The 16,804-nt window shown below is 44.9% G+C and overlaps 1 protein-coding gene across 2 annotated transcripts; it reads right to left on the bottom strand.

Moving 5' to 3' along the window:
• Positions 1 to 1,880: 1,880 nt before the first annotated feature.
• Positions 1,881 to 14,010, bottom strand: Itpa (inosine triphosphatase). Of its 2 annotated transcripts, XM_027954628.2 has the most exons (8): positions 13,882 to 14,009; positions 10,765 to 10,822; positions 10,608 to 10,672; positions 9,919 to 9,992; positions 8,667 to 8,698; positions 7,404 to 7,519; positions 3,610 to 3,686; positions 1,881 to 2,363 (listed from the first exon to the last, which is right to left on the bottom strand). In XM_027954628.2, the coding sequence occupies exons 1-8, from the start codon at positions 13,945 to 13,947 to the stop codon at positions 2,222 to 2,224; spliced, it is 630 nt and encodes a 209-aa protein (XP_027810429.1). In that variant the 5' UTR covers positions 13,948 to 14,009; the 3' UTR covers positions 1,881 to 2,221. The 2 variants fall into 2 exon arrangements, with proteins under 2 accessions (XP_027810429.1, XP_027810437.1); XM_027954636.3 differs by lacking the exons at positions 10,608 to 10,672; positions 10,765 to 10,822 and having other exon boundaries at positions 13,882 to 14,010.
• Positions 14,011 to 16,804: the final 2,794 nt, after the last annotated feature.

The raw sequence follows: 16,804 nt of genomic DNA on the forward strand, positions 1-16,804 counted from the left end.
AGGAATAACACGTTCCAGGACCCAGAGGGGATAGGGCTTCAGCCTTATGGGGTGCTGTGCCTAGTGCTGCAGGGGAGAGCATGGGCTGTACTGCTCCCTGCATAGGGCAGTGACAGAGGGTCTGAGGAGAGAATGGCAGATTGGAAGACATGGGGACTGGTTTAATGGAAGGGAGAAAATGCCATGTTTCTGGCTTATTCATTTGGTGGTTAGTCAGGGTCCATGACAGTGGCAGCCAGCAGAAGTGGTATGGATCTGAGGCTCAGGCAGAGCCTCTCTGTGTACCTGGGGGCAGCAGCTGTGGCAGATGAACACCTGGCTCCCAGACTTCCCTCACATTACCTTGCAGGATTCTGGCTCAACAAATGTCCCCAAGGATGAAGGTATTTTGGACTTCAGTGACTGTGAAGAATTCCTGCAATCCAATAAAAAAAAAACAAAAACAAAAAAACACCCCAACAGGACAGAAGAAGTAGCCCAAAAAGAAAATAGGAATGGCAAAGATGTTCAAACCCTTTGGTAGGACTGGGAGTTTAGCTCAGTGGCAGAGTGCTTGCCTAGAACAGTCAAGGCCCTGTGTTCTGTTCCCAGCACTGCAAAACAAACAAAACCCTTGGTAATCAAAGAAATGCAAGCCAACAGAGATGCCACTTTACATTTGATGAGTTGTTAAAGGCCAAATTGGGTTGGATGCAGGGCATGGAGTCTGGTATAATTCTGCTCCAGAGTGGTGGTGATGGGCTTAGGTACAAGTATATTCTCCATAGTCCTATATGGGGATGGGTAGCTAAAGATAAAGCAAACAAAGCATAGTGTGCACCCAGGACAGAACTCTGAAGAAGCCAATCAGCAAATACCAGGGTGTCCTGCCCCAAACTCCATGTATCTACTATACACATGTGGTGTGTGATTCTACTTTGGGGGTCCCTTCCTCAGTAGCCTGGGTGTTCCCTGTAGGTAGGATCATATCCAGAATCACAGGCAAGGGACAGGCAGATCTCCAGCATCACATACTTAAGACCCTGGCAGACATCACCCTCCCACTCTGAGACCACCCAGGAGGATAGGTGAGGTGCTGGTACCTCCTGGGTAAACTACCCAGCTAGGTATGGCAGGCAAGAGGGAAGCGAAGCACTGCCCCAGGTCAGGGGAAGACAATGTTCTCAACGGCTGAGCCCAGCCCTGGGCCACCTTGCCAGGACTGAAGAACATATGCTGGAGTAGAGACTCTCCAGAGCTGCCTGGGAGCACAAAACTTACCCTGGGAGTGGTCTACTAGGACTGAGGGGTACCACCCCAACCTGCTTTCTGCCCTGACCCGTTGTTTTTTTTTTAAAACATCCTTGGGGTTGTATACCCTTCCTTATCAGAAAAAGGCCTGCAGGAAATGCAAGGCAGCCACCTGACACCCCCTAAGTCCCTCCCTGGGAATGGCTTCACCAGGGCACAGTGAGGGTCTGAGGCAGTTCTCCTGATGGACCTCTAGACCCCAGGCAAAACTGGCATATGGCATATCACCCCAGCTGGGGTCAAAGATTCCATCCCTTCCCCACCAGAAAAATAACTTGGTATTACAATCAAGCCAACATATCAACTGCTCAAATGTACAATAGTATAAAGTAAATATCCTGAACGTTCCCCACTGACCACCCCACAATCCAGCAAAGACCATAGAGGCCAGCTGGCAGTGGCATCGACTGGTGGGTGAGTAGATAACACACATCCTGCAAGGAATGGCCAGCTCACAATTCATGACTCGAAAGAACACAAGCAGAGAAGATGTAACATGCAAGCCAGCAAAGGGTAGGCAAACATCCTTGAGAGCGATGCCCTTGTCTCACCACCCCCAAGGGGACTCAGAAGACATCAGCCTGGCAGGGTTCAAAGCAGATGTATCTAGTTTATTTTGGAAACAAGTACCTTCCAGAATTTTTATTTCCCACATTGTAAGAACATTGAAGACTGTTTGGTTCTTTCCCGAACCCTCAATCCTGCCAAGGCCAGTTTTAGCACCTAAAGACCTCTCAGGATCCTAGGCCTAGAGATCACTGAATCCCAGATGGCCTAAGGGCAAGAGACTGGCATCAACTTGCTCAGAATTTCTCTAAGCAGTTAGCTGCTCTTCCAGACCAGGATAGGGAGATTGCCTTGACACCCCCAGCAAGGGGAAACCCTGAAGGAAGTACTTCCAGGGGTGCCTGCCTGATGGTGCAGGTTTAGGCTAGCCCTCCCCAGATCCCTGGCCTGAGTGGTCTCCTCCAGCCTCAGGAGGAGTCATGCTGCCAAAATACTTTTGCATCTCCAGCAGGGCCCGGAAGCGATGAGAGATGGCGTTCTTCTTGGCCTTGGGCATCTCTGCGTACCTAAGGGGTAACAGTAGCTGCTCAGAGAACAGGGAGCCTAGACCCCAGAGGATGCCTAGCTCCATTCCACCTCATCTTACCCCCAAATCACAGAGTCCAAAGCTCAAGTAGCAGCCCCCCCACACATACACAAAGTGGGACAGGAGCCACCAACTCCTGGCAGTCTATTAATTAAAAAAAAAAAAAATGGAGTTTTAAGTTCCTCTGTTGATATTAATGAACATGGATGGATGTTAAATTTGCTCCAGTGTGGCTAAAACTTAAGGGAATCTGGGGAGAATTGGATGAGCTGCATGTTTGATCAGCTTTGTCATCCTTTGACAGGAAGCAGCAGAGCCTGACAGAACAAACACAGCAGTCCCCTCTAATGCCCTGAGTAAGTTGCAGGGGAGGATCCCAAACAGATATGGGCTACAGGCCCATGCTCCATGCCAAGAATCCAGGGAGGTGGGAATCCACACCCGACTGGTGGGCTTCAGACCTTTGTTATCCAACACAGTAGCCATTAGCCACATGTGGCTATGTAAGTTAACACAACTGAACACAAATAAATCCAGGCACTCAGGGTGTAGCTCAGTGGTAGAGCACTTGCCTAGCATGCACAAGACTGGATTTAATTCCTAGCACCATAAAAAATAAATACAATTCTTCAGTCTAACTGCATTTCAAGTGCTCCACAGCCGAACACGGCTAATAGCTATCCATCCAGACAGTGCAGATATAGAACATCTGCTGCCCCAGAGCATTCTTGGACAGTGCTGCTTCACAATGTCCTTAGCCCTGTGTGGCTTCTGTGAAGCCTCAGGCCAAGCTCCCTAAGGGCCTATCCAGCCTAGAAAGACTGATTCCAATACTGACCAATGTGTGCCACATAAATATGGGGAGGGGAGATAGCGTGAAATACTGAGAATATATAGTATTATTTGAATAATTTTTCCAACCCAGACTGGAGAGTCAAAATTACCCCCACAAAACTGTTATATTTAAATATTTTGATAAGCCAAGGCCAGAGGGGGAAAGCCAGCAGTAGCACAGCAGCTCGGGGACAAGCTGGAGCCTGAGAGCTCAGGATACCCAGCTCCGCCCTGCTGTGGGCTGTGTCACCAGATTCCTTGTGCCTACCCCAGCAGAGCTGCCTACAGCTGGAACAGCACTCTCAGAACCTGCCCCGCCCATATCCGCATGACTGCACTTGGGCAGGGTGCCCACCCAACCCCACACCCCAGGGAAAAAATGGGCTCCTTACGTCTGCTCATATCCATCAGGCTGAAAGCAGGGGTCCCAGCCAAAGTCCCGGCAGCCTCGGGGCACCACAATTTGGCCCTGCCACAGAAAAGAGAGCACAGGTGTATAACTGGGCATGGAGGAGATGCACTAGGAGGCAGTTTGAATTTGGTTAGTTAATGCATGTGATTAAACCCAGTTCACTCAAAATGTAATTCAAGGGGCTGGGGCTCAGTGGTAGAGCACTTGTCTCGCATGTATGAGGTCCTGGGTTCAATCCTCAGCACCACATAAATAAAATAAAAAGGTGTTAAAATATTAAAAAATATGTAATTCAAGGGAACTAAGGTGCTTATAAATGTTTGTTGAAAATCTAAATAAAATGCAAATCAGGGAATACAGGGAGTAACCATGTATTCAATTGGTCCACTAACACCTCTGGGGCCAACATTTTCCTCTCTACACTTTTGATAAACTGTGACTTCATTGAAGAAAAATGATTCAACCTAAAAAAACTAATAGAAAACATTTTCTCCTAAGAGGAAGTTAAATAGCCAGTGATGTAGCTCAGTGCTAGAATGCTTACCTAGCAACCATGAGACCTGAAGTTTTATCCTTAGTAAAACAAAACCAATAAAAGCAGCAGCAGCAACCACCACCACCAAAAAAAAAAAAAAAAAGAAGAAGAAAAAGAAAACAAGAGAGGCTCTAGCAGGTAAACACCCTAATAGAAAGTATTGGGCTGGGATTGTGGCTCAGCGGTGGAGCGCTCGCCTAGCACGGGCAGGACCTGGTTTCAATCCTCAGCCCCACATAAAAATAAAATTCATTGTGTTGTGTCCATCTACACCAAAAAAATAAAGAAAGAAAGTATTCAGCAGTGGCCAAACACATCCAGGAGCTTAAGTAATACTGGCTATAATAGTCAAATTCCAACATGAAAATGTTACAAAGAGAACAAATTATAATCCAATGTCGTAAAATGTCATTTTGCCATCAAAGTAAAAAAAAAAAAAAAAAAATCTTTTCAAAACAGAGCTAGGGATGCAGTTCAGTGGTAGAGTACTTACCTAGAATGCAAGAGGTCCTGGGTTCAATCCCTAGCATCACAAAACAAACAAACCAAAACAAAAAAAGGCCATGGTGGATGATAGAGATAAGCCACATAAATGCCAAGTCATGCAGAGCCAAGGGCAAATTCTGCTTCTGCTAGTGGGGAGCTGTGTGATCAGGCCACTTAGTGTACCATTGTGAGCCTCACTCCTGCAACACATGTTTTCTGAGCACCTACAGTAGACCAGGCAGTGTTCTTAGCACTGGGGTCACAGCAAACATATCCTTCCTGCCTATAGTGAATATCAAATAGGCATGACATGAGTAAATTAATCAGTGATTAACAAATGCAAAGTACCTTAAAGGGGACCAACAGGGTGTTGAGCTCCAGAACAACAGGATGGAGTGACATGGATGGGGAGCTCAGGGAAAGACATAGTGAGGAAGGGACCCTTTAGCCATATACAGGGTTGCAGCAACAACATTCCAGGTGTCAAACATAGCTGGCACAAAGTCTCTGAAACTCAGCACATCTGAGTTGCGGAAAGAACAACGTGGTTAACTTGCCACTGTGAACAATGTGTGTCTGGTGTGCCAATGTGGATAAGGAGTACAAGGTAAAAACAGAACAAGACGAAGAAACAAGGCTACTCAGGGGAGGTGGGGACTGCCAGGCAACAAATGCAAGAAACAGCTAAAGCCAGAAACAGGGAATTGTGGGGTCTGCAGTGACACAGGTCCCATCAACAGGTTCTTGAAGTGATGCCGTGTCACTGTAGCATTATTCACAATAGCCGAGAGGTGGAAGTAATCCAAAGGTCATCGACAGGTCAATAAAGAAAATGTAGTCTATGCATACGATGGAATATTTTTTAGTCTTAAAATCACAGGAAGTTCTGTCATGCTAATGAATGAACCTTGAACACATTATGCTAAGTGAAATAAGCCAATCACAAAAAGACAAATATTGTATGACTCTATTTACAGAGGTATCTAAAGTAATTAAACTCTTTAGAAGTAGTAAGTAGAATGGTAGATGCTAGGGGCTCGAGGACGGGAATTAAAGGGAGTTATTCAATGGGTAGTTTCAGATTTTTTAAAATGAAGTTGTGACAGGCATGGTGGCAAATGCCTGTAATCTCAGTGATTTAGGAGGCCAAGGCAAAGGATTGTGAGTTTGAGGCCAGTCTCGGCAATTTAGTGAGGCCTAAGCAATTTAGTAGATTCTGTCTCAATAAAAAGTTAAGGAAAAAGGGCTGGGGTTGTAGCTCACCAGTAGAGCACTCGTCTAGCATGCGCAAGGCCCTGGGTTGGATCCTTAACACCACATAAAAAAATAGATAAATAAATGTATTGTGTCCAACTACGTCTAAAAAATAAATATTTTTTTAAAAAGTTAAGGAAAAAAAAAGGGGGAGAGGGCTAGGGATGTGGCTCAGGGCTCAGTGGTAAAGCACTCCTGGACTCAATCCACAGTACCAAATAAAAATGTTCTGGAGATATGTTATACATATGAATATATTTAATGCTACTGTAATGTACACTTAAAAATGGTTTTGAACCAAGGATGTAGCTTAATGGTAGAGCACTTGCATACTTGCATAGCACACACGAGGCCCTAGACTTAATCCCCAATGCCACAAAAAATAAATAAAACCAGCTGTGATGGCACACGCCTAGAATCCCAGCTACACCCAGAAGCTGAGGAGGGAGGATCACAAGTTCCATATCAGCCTGGACAACCTAATGAGACTTTGTCTCAAAATAAAACTAAAAAAAAAAGGCTGGGGATGTAGCTCAGCAGTAGAGTACTTGCCTGGCACATGGGCCCTGGATTCCATTTCCAGCACTGCAAAACCCAAACATACAAAATAGGGATGGGGGATGAGGCTCAGTAGTCAAGTGACCCTGAGTTCAATCCCTGGTATTCCCCACCACCACCACCACCAAGCAGGGTAAAAGAAAATATCTGAACAATTCCCAGAAAAATGTCTGGATTTTATCCTGGCAGAGGAACTGAGCAGGGTGATGTGCTGGAAGGCATAGTCCTGTCATAGGGAAAGAATGGACAGGGTCTGGGGGCAGTTGACCAGCTGTGATAGAGGTGTAGACCTTGAGAAAAGCAGCTAAACCTGAGTCAGACAGGTAGGTATAAAGTGTTAAATGGCAGGCAGCTGGGAAAGGAATAAGTTAAGGTGAAGAATTAAAATTCTGAGCTGGGGTTTTGCTTGGTGGTGGAGTGCTTGCCTAGCATTGCATACAATGAAATGTATTTCACTTGAACTCTCCTAAGGTTCAATCCCTAGTATTGAGAGAGGGAGGGAGAATAAAAGGAATTCTATGCAAACATGAAGTCATAAAGGCTGTGAGACACTCAAGGTGGGCATTAGCCTTGGCAGATGGATAAGAAGATTTGGCCATAGAGAAGTCTGGGCTATAGATGTAGCTTCAGGAGCAGTAACCTTTAATTTGTACAATTGTTTCTTATAGAGTACACACTGCAGAGATTTGGGTGTACAAGGCCTCAGGAGTTGTTAGTCATTTTGTTTCCCTGAACTAGTAGCTTCAGAGACCACAGAGGTTTGGAGATTGACAACACTTCTAATGATAGTGCTCAGGGGTGCCTCATACAAGGCACTGATAACTAACTCTGGATACCACCATACCCTTCCAGGAAGGTCCAGCAAAAGACCCTAGATGTCCACTCAGGTCGCAACGCCCTCTGGTGGCCCATGGGAGAATGGCATCTGAGTGGGTACTTACTGAGGTTCGGCCCCTGAACAGGTGCACTGGCTCGCTGGGTTCCCCAGTGCTGAGCGCGAAGGTGCAGAGTGCATAGGCTGACTTGTCCTCAAAGCCGGTCAGAAGCTGATAGAGACCTGTGTGTAGATACTATGAGGGCTCAGTGCATCTGTGCTGCCCAGTCCCACCTGCCAAAGACCACCAAGAATGAGAAGGAAAGAGTCCCTCAAGTTTGGATTAGGTTGGGTGGGAGGCTGCCAAAGCTTATCCTAGCTCTCATAAGGGAGCTGAGACCCAGATCAAGATTCTGGGTATCCGCTTTCCTCTGGCATAATGAGACCAAGGCTTTTATCAAAGTCAGAAAATCAACCAATACAGTAGGACCTTATTTGATTTCCAGTGCAAAATGAACCATGTAAAGGCATTTTTGTCACAACCAAGGAAATCTCCAAACTAATTAGGTAATACTATGAAATTAACTGGGGTGTAACTCTCAAGTGGTAGAGTGTGTGTTCAGCATGGCTGAGGCCCTGGGTTCAATCCCTCGCACCAGTATGTATGTGTGTATGTGTACATAACACAGACACACACACACACGTAATTTTAGTTGGTTAATGTTTTTAATTTTTTCATCTTTTAGACATAAAGGCTGAAGAACTTAATAGATGTTATGGTGTTGGGAATTTGCTTTTAAATACTGGATTGAGAAAAAATTAGAGCAGGTTACAGATATCACAAAATAGGCCTTGTGCTGATAAGCTGGATATGGGGATACAGAGTTCATTATTTTACTATACTTTAAAAATTGACAAATAATTGAATATATTTATGTCTATTATTCTATTCTACTACTGTCCATGTTTGAAATGCTCCAGGTATAAAGTGTTTTTTAAAGCACCTAAAGAAGCACCAATTTGGTTTACACATGAGGGTGACAGGGTATGGATTGCTGGGGTCTAGGACAGGCAGATCCTCCGACCCATGAGCCAGGCCCTGGCTAAAGCAAGCAACTGCATGTAGTCACTAGGGTCAAGTCCCTCTTGAGATGCAGAATCAACCACAGCCCCTTTGTCCCTCAAATTCACAACACCTACCAGCCCCCACATCTCACTGCTCTCTGGAACAAATGAGTGTCAGTTTAAAGAAAGGAAAATAGAGATGGAGAGGCTCAATGCCAGGGACTACAGCCTGGGATTCCTGTTTACTAGTGGGGGACCACTCCCCTGAATTACCCTGATTCTCAGTTCCCAACAGATCCAAGGGAATAAACAATGGGGACAGTACCTTCAGGCTTTAACTTCTCCAGAAACCATTTTCTGCAAAAGAAATAAAAGAGTCAGACACCAGGAACAGATGGATCTTCTGCCACCCTCCCTGGGCTGTGCCCTACTGGGATCAGAACTCAAGAAAAACCACAGGGAAATGATAAAAACTGTCTCAACTCAAAACTAAGAGAAATAATCTAGGGGCAGGGGGTGTAGCTCAGTGGTAGAGCACGTCTTTAATACATTAGGCCCTGGGTTCAATCCCCACTAACAACAAAAAAGAGAGGGGATGGGTGGGGAGGAGAGGGAGGGAGGTGGGGGGAGAGAATGATTTAATAGGAAAACTATTTTTGCCTGGAGGCAAACAGGCAATGCACAGAAGAATTAATAACCAAACAAAGGCCTCAACCTCATTGGTAACAAGAGAAATGAAAACTAAGACTGCATGGGATAACATTCCACACTTCTCAAAGTGCAAAATATTAAAAAATCATAATCCTCAGAGCCAGTGAGGATGCGAGCATTATAATACTATAGACTAGAAATATATACAGGTACTATTGTTTTGGGAAGCAAACCAATCATCTAAATGTTAAAAACATTTATACCTCAAACCTAGCAACAGAACTATGTATATATGTCACCATGCATGGTGGTATATGCCTATAACCCCAATGACTCAAGAGGCTGAGGCAAGAAGATAGTAAGTTCAAGGATAGCCTCAACAAATCACTGAGACCCTTAGCAACTTGTTAAGACCATCTCAAAATAAAAAAAAAAAAAAAAAATTAAGAGTGCTGACAATTAACTCTGTGGGAAAGTACTCCTAAATTCAATTCCCAGTACTAAAAACTAAATAAATTTTAAAAACTGTGCTTATGTTCCTAAGCCCATGGAGGGGTCTTCAAATTGGAGTAATTGTACCTAGAGATACACAAAGACCTTCTAAGGGAGTCCAGGGCACTGGGTAGTTTCAAAGAAATAAATTTTCAGATCTCAACTTCCTTATTCTTTTCCTGAAACTGATATGCTTATGAATGTACCACTGAAATGGGTGGGTTCCCCTTTCCCATCTCCACTTACACAATCACATTCTCACACTGTACAAAAGAAAGGCACACCTCTCTATCCCTAATCCTTCTTTAGGATAAGAGAAATACTGGTGTTGATGTTGGACAGTGAATGATCTGCAATATCAAGTAACCAATCATTTGGCAGTTCCAGTGGTTTTGTGGTTGGGGCCCTAGAAAGGGTTTGGTGGGAACACTTACATATAGGGGCCAGGTAGCCCTCCGAGGGCGTTGAAGCACAGACAAGTATCCTCCACCAGGACAGGCCCCTGTACCTATAGCACAAGGACATGAATCCCTGAGACCTACAACCAGCAGTAGGCTCCATCCCTGCCCTGAATTTCCGGGCCACCCAGGCTGAAGTCAACCCAGCAGCCAGTTGAGATCTGCAGGAGATAAAGTCACAAGGCCCTGCCCTCTTTATCTTCATTTTAGAGATAGAGACACAAAACCATTGGCAAGTGTAAAGCTAGCTCCAGATACAGCAATGGAAGTGCTGGGATTCACATCCAGGCAATTCAACCCTTCATAACATTTCTCAGTTTGCAAAAATATGCAAGTGCAGGTGTGGATGTGTATAGGGAGAACATAGGGCTGAAATGTACATACTGAGAATCAGAAGAGGGTGGTTAGAGAGGGAATGTGTGTGTTTATGGTAGTCTTGGGGGATACCAGGCAGTTAAGGCTGAGACAGAATGGAAGTGTTTCAAAGCCAACATTTACTGATCCAAAGCTAGCTGGGCCTGAGCAGTTCCTTGAAATCACAACAGAACTGTGCCCTCTCTATTGTTCTCTAACTGTTCTCAGCAGGTACAACCTCAGGAACCACCACAACAAGCTACAAAAGAGGACTGAGTGTGGGACAAGCAGGACAAATGTAAGATAAGCACCTGGCGGGCCGCCTCCTGACACTTCTGTATGGAAATTTCATCCGGCTCTCCCTGGTATTCTGGCACTTTTTAGGGAAACAGACACACACAGAGTCAGGTCAAAGGAAGACAGAGAAATGGAAACATCTTTTAAAAATAAAACAAAACAGAAACATACGGTCAATTTTCTGTGCCACCAAAGTGCATGGAAATTTATCTCCTAGGATCTGAATGACCTGTTCCAAAATGAAAGAACATTTATCACCATCTACTAATAATTCCCTGTTAGTACCTAAACTGTCACTGACCTTTCTTACCAAGTAACTCATGCATCACTCCTCTAAAGCTTACCAAGTCAAGTCCATGAGCCTCATCCCAACCTTCAGGGTCTAATTCCAGCAAATTAGCACCCTATCTTCTCACTCCTCTGTCCCCTCCTATTTCAGGCCTCTGCTTGTGCTACTCATCACCCTACCTTTTTGCTTCTCAATCCTTTCAGAAACCCTACCCATCCTCTCATACCAGGAATTCTCTGTCTGGGATTACCCAGAATTCAGGAGACCTGCGAACCTGGATGGGAAAAAAATATCCTTTATTCTCACTAGGCCCCCAATTGAAATTTTGTCCTCTTTTAATATCATAAATATAGACAACAAACCAAAATAGTGTTATCAGTTCCTGTGACTTTTAAACCTATTAAAATCACAGATGTTTTTGTACCATATTATAATTTTGCCTGTACCGCAAAATATTTACAGGGAAAGAAGAAAAAAGTCTTTACAATCTTTTTTTTTTTGAGGTGCTGCGGATCAAACCCAGGATCTTATGCATGCAAGGCAAGCTCTACATCTCCAGCCTCCTTGGGATTTTAAAATCAAGGAAACTGCACACATTGCTAGATTGAATCCTTTAATGCATTAATAAAATACATGTAACAAGACCACAAATATTTTTAATATTCTGAAAACTGTACTTCAATATAGTTGATCTCCTTTGTAATCCTATGTATTTTTGTACACTTAAAACCATTTTCATAAGAAGGAGTCCATGGGCTTCATCAGTTTACCAATGGGGTTTCAAGAGATGAAAAGTCTTCTGTTCTAGATGAAGTTCAAGTCATCTTCTCTAGGGCCTTGTGAAGCCCAGGCAAATGCTGTACCACTGAGCTATACTCCCAACCCCAGACTGTTTTTGTTTTTGTGCTGGTGGTCAAACCCAAGACTTGCACATACTAGGCAAGCACTCTACCACTAAGCTACATCCTCAAATGTTATTCAAATGTAGAAGGCCATATTCTTAATCAGAGGCTTGAGGTCTGTATGAACTCCATTCTGGATGGCACTGTCTGTCTGTCTGACTGGTCTGGCCTCAGCAGGGTATTAGCTCCCAAGAAGGTCAACCCTGTCCTGACACAGAAGTGCCATCAGTCTCTATGTTACAGAGAAATGCAGGTTCCTTTACTGCCCTTCATTCATTTGTCTCAGACATATTTAGTAAGTGTAATCCTAATTGCCCACACATGACCTCATCTCCTTGGCCATGGCTAAGAAGGAGCAAACCCTTGACTCAAGTCCTGCCAATCACAGCTGATGTCTAGCAGAAGTCTCATTGTACCCTCCACCAGTAGGAAAAAAAGCTGAAAGACTCCAATAGAAGTAGGGATGGATATGCAAAGGAAACTATAAGGACAGGTCAGCCTTGAGAGCTCATCCTCAAGTCCCTTAGGATACCTTAGCATCATATTCCTACCAGACCTTTGCCTGTTACTTGTAGCCAAAGATGTTCTGTCAACCCCCAGAGACCTCTCAACTAGTTTAGACAGAAACTTTGGATCTACTGCTTCTTTTACTCCTGTTTCATAGTGCTGTGAAGCAGATGTCCCACACTATCCTGCTAGGACTCAGAAACAATACCCCAAAGTAGCAACTTGGTCCCTCAGAAGCAAGCCTCAAAAAGCAAAGTCTAGTCAAGCATGGTGGCACACTGACTCTGGAGATTGAGGCAAGAAGAACTAAGTTTGAGGCCAGCCTGAACAACTTAGTAATAACCTGCCTCAAAATAAAAAATAAAAAGGACTGGAGATTTAGAGCACCCCTGGATTAAATCCCCAGTACTTCATAACGATAATAATAATTATTGTTATTTTTAAAAAACTTAAAAAGCAAAGTCTCTGGCTTTCTATTCTGTCTCCAGCTCCCTTTTCTCCTCCCAAGGCAAGCCAGAGAAACTAGAAATGCTTCTCAATGTAGGTCATAGAAATTAAAACTCCTTCTCCCCAGAATGAGCTGGAAAGCCTAAAAATATTAATATTGCCCTGCCTTCCTGTCCTGAAGCTGGCCATAAAGAAATTCTCTGAATTATCTTGTCTGACAGTAGATGGTAAAACCCCCAATTCAGAGGGGGTCCTTGCCCATACAAGTAAGAAATGTTGCACACAGAGACCAAGAATCAGAACACGCTTTGTTCAGTCTATTAGCATGGGATTATATCCTTTTTGTCTAATCACATTTCCACACAGTTGTCCATGTTCCATCAAATCTAAGAATAAAAATAAGCCTCTTTCAGGCTGGGGGTATAGCTCAGCGGTAAAGTGCTTGCCTAGTAGTAAGCTGAAGACCGCCCTGGGTTTGATTCTTAGCACCAGAGGGGTTGAGAGAGAAGAATTCCCTATCTTTGGATCTTCATTCTGAAGACTCTGTTGTATATAAAACCTGGATTAAATACATTTTATGATTCTTTTTCGCTAACTTGTCTTTTGTTAGTTGTCAGCCATGACTCTTATAATGGGTGGGGAAAGGTTTCACTCCATCTCACAAAAGCCAAAACTGGCTAAGAGTGCTTCTGGATCGTAGTGGGGCATGGCCTGCTCAGTTTGAGTCCCCATCCACGCCCTCTCTGGATCCCTGCACCTCCAAATCAGCAGCAGCATCTAGATTTGTCTTAGAGATACAAGTGAGATCTCGGGGCTCCAGTGTGGGTCTAGATAAAAGAGGAGAACTTTGAGACTTGTGCTAAGGGCCTCGCCACTCCCCCGGACCCCGAAGCACCTGACCTGACGAGCTCTGAGGTCTGTCAAAACGTTCATCCCTTCAACTCTCAGGGAGCCCCCACTCCGCCGCGGTCCCATCCTGGTTCCCCAACGCCTTGCAGACGGTCAGGTCCTGACCCACGCTTCCCAGCGGGCCAACTCTTGTTCTCCCTCTACGCCTCCTCTGCATGCTTCCCTCGCCTGGAAACCCCATCTCAGCCCTATTCCCAGCCACCTCCCGGTCAGCTCCCCACACCCTCCTGGCACCTCCTCCAGCTTCTTGGCATTCCCCGTGACAAACACGATCTTCTTCCCGGTCAAGGAGGCTGCCATGACAAGCCCGGGTATCCGCTCAGCGCTCCCGGAAGCCCATTTGCCTGAAGTCGAAAGATACTTCCGGCTGGAGACGGAAGTGGGAGGCTCGGTTTCCGGCTGAATTGGGGATCCGGAGGCGTATCTCGGGTGGCGGGTACATCCTGTTTCGGGGTTGGAGAAACGCTGTGTCCGCCGCTGAGCGCCAGGAATCCTTGCACAGATGAATAGCTTCTTCCAAATGAGCAGCCTGAACGCCTGGCGCTAGTAGTGAGCAGAATGGCGCGGCACCTTTTGTTCCCAAATTATCGGGAGCTTCGGGTGCTGAGTTTGAGGGACCACGGACCCGGGCACCAAGAAAAGCAAAGAACCAATGTGGCTGCTGATGAGCTGCAGCCCTGTGCCCTGGGCGGCTGTCACTCTTTGTGGGCTCAAGTCTGTCCCAGAGAACCGGCTCCTAGGCAATGGCTCCCAAGCCCTTTTTCCTTACTTTACTTTCAGCCCCACTCCTTGAGTTCCTCTTTGCCGACCATCTCAGAAATGCTTACTGTGAACTTAACCTTGGCTCAACCTAAAGCAAGCCCGTTTTTTTGTTCGTTTTGTTTTGTTTTTCCCCATCTCGCAGTGTTGGGAACTCAGTATTTTGACTCTCTGGTTCTCTCATCTCTCCAGCCTTTCAAACCCATCATTCATTTTCCATGGCCACTGCACTGCAGACAGAGGTATCCTCCTGTCTCAGTCTCCAGAGTGGCTAGGATTACAGGCATGCACTCTGCGTCTGGCTGGTCTGTGTTGATAACGAATTCCTCAGGTTATTCTGATGCTCATTAGAGTGAGAACCACTGCTTTGATTGGTGACCTGCTCTCTTTATTGAGGCAGAAACCCCTAAACATTTATTCTCTGCAAAGCCCTTAGAGGAGTGGCTTTTGGGAATTTTGGAGCAGAGGAGGGTCTGGAAGACATCAGTTAGCCCAAGCATCCTGAGAAGACAGGTCCCACACCATCCGCATGCCTTCCTTGGATCTCAGCGAGCTCAAGTTTCAGCTTCCCTTTATTCACTCCCCCCAACCACTACTCCCGGTTTGGTACCCAGGATTGACCCCAGGGGCACTTAACCACTGAGCCACATCCCCAGCCCTTTTAAATGTTTTTTTTTTTTTTTGAGACAGGGTCACAGTAAATTGCTTATGGTCTTCCTAATTGCTGAGGCTGGCCTTGAACTTGAAATCTTCCTGCTTCAGCCTCCCTAGTTACTGGGATTACAGGTGTGCACCACCATGCCTGGCAACTTTTATTTGCTTTTATAACACTGGCCTTCCCTAGGAATACTAATATCCTTACTGCAGATTCATAATCATTTGTGTTTTTATTTTGTTTCTTCCTTGTTATGGTTTAAGTATGAGGTGTCCCCCCAAAGTTCCTGTGTTAATGCAGAAAGAAAAATGATTGGATTATGAGATATATAACCTTACAGTGAATTAATCCATTTGATGGAGTAACAATTTGAATGGGTTCCTGGTGTTAACTGCAGGCAGGTGGGATGTGGCTGGAGGTGGTGGATCACTAAGGGTGTATGATGGGGATTATATATTATTTTTCCCTGGCTTCTTGTGATCATTGTTAGAACTCAACGGAAAAAAAAAAAGACCACTGACTCCAATTAAAATCAAATTAAAGCAAGCTTATTATTTTGACCGGCGGGCTGCCTCTCCCAACATAAACCACGGGAACAAGACAGCACCGCAGTTTTCTTGCAGCCCAGCTTTATAGCCCAGAAAGTTACACAAGGGGGGAGGGTGTTACAGATAACAAAACTCTGACAAGCATAACACAAAGGCTAGTTTATATTTTTGCTGGCCTGACATCAGAACTTATGAAAGTCATTAGAGCCTCAGAGAGAGTTGTTATCTGGTCAGGGAAAGCCATGCATGGGTGAGTTCAAGGCACAGGCAGGCAGGCATTCCAAGCAAGTTCAGAATTTGCAGTAATTTATAGTAAAGCCGAAATTAGCTTTTATGTCTTTGTAGCGAGACGGTTCCCAATTTTAAGAGGGAATCAGACTGGGTTTATCAATCACCATTTCCTGTCATGGACTGAGCAGCTTTTCCTCCACACCTTCCACCATGATGTTCTGCCTAACTCAGGCTCAGAGCAATGGAGTCAGCTGACCATGGACTGAACCTCTGAAACTGGGAGCCAACATAAACTCTTCTTCCTCAAAATTGTTCTTGTTAGGTATTTTGGTCACAGTGATGAAAAGCTAATACCTGTTCTCCAAAAATCATCATGGTAAGCCACATATGTTTTTGTTTACCACTTTATCTTTGTGTGTGTGTGTGTGTGTGTGTGTATGTGTGTGTGTGTGTGTGAGAGAGAGAGAGAGAGAGAGAGAGAGAGAGAGATAGATAGATAGATAGATACTGGGGATTGAACACTCAGGAGCACTTGACCACTGAGCCACATCCCTAGTCCTATTTTGTATTTTATTTAGAGACAGGGTATCACTGAGTTGCTTAGTGCCTCACTTTTCCTGAAGCTGGCTTTGAACTCATGATCCTCCTGCCTCAGCCTCCTGAGCTGCTGGGATTACAGGTGTGCCCCACCACCCCCAGCACATGTTGCCAACTTTTATCCTCTACTCTGCCCCAGTTAAGGGGAATTAAATCCAGAGCCATATGCTCTTATCGTTGAACTACAACCCCAGCCTCATTGCCATATATTTTTTTTCAAATTCCTTGCTTAGCCCTGCTCCTATCTTATGTCATTATATGCACATATCCTGCTATAATAGCAAATTCCCAGTATAGTTGCTTTTTTTTTTTTTTTTAATTCCCAGTACCAGGATTGAGGCCAGGGGCTCTTTACTATTGGGCTACA

The sequence above is a fragment of the Marmota flaviventris genome, chromosome 2 (genome assembly GCF_047511675.1).
Source record: "Marmota flaviventris isolate mMarFla1 chromosome 2, mMarFla1.hap1, whole genome shotgun sequence".
NCBI classification, from domain to species: domain Eukaryota; kingdom Metazoa; phylum Chordata; class Mammalia; order Rodentia; family Sciuridae; genus Marmota; species Marmota flaviventris.

Bases quoted from the DNA above. Each gene is read 5' to 3' on its own strand.
- Itpa (XM_027954628.2), bottom strand. From the start codon at position 13,947: ATGGCAGCCTCCTTGACCGGGAAGAAGATCGTGTTTGTCACGGGGAAT. The intron at 10,823-13,881 runs GTGCCAGGAGGG...ATTTTGGAACAG, and splicing joins ATGCCAAGAAGCTGGAGGAG to GTCATTCAGATCCTAGGAGA. The intron at 10,673-10,764 runs GTATGTTTCTGT...TTCCCTAAAAAG, and splicing joins GGTGGCACAGAAAATTGACC to TGCCAGAATACCAGGGAGAG.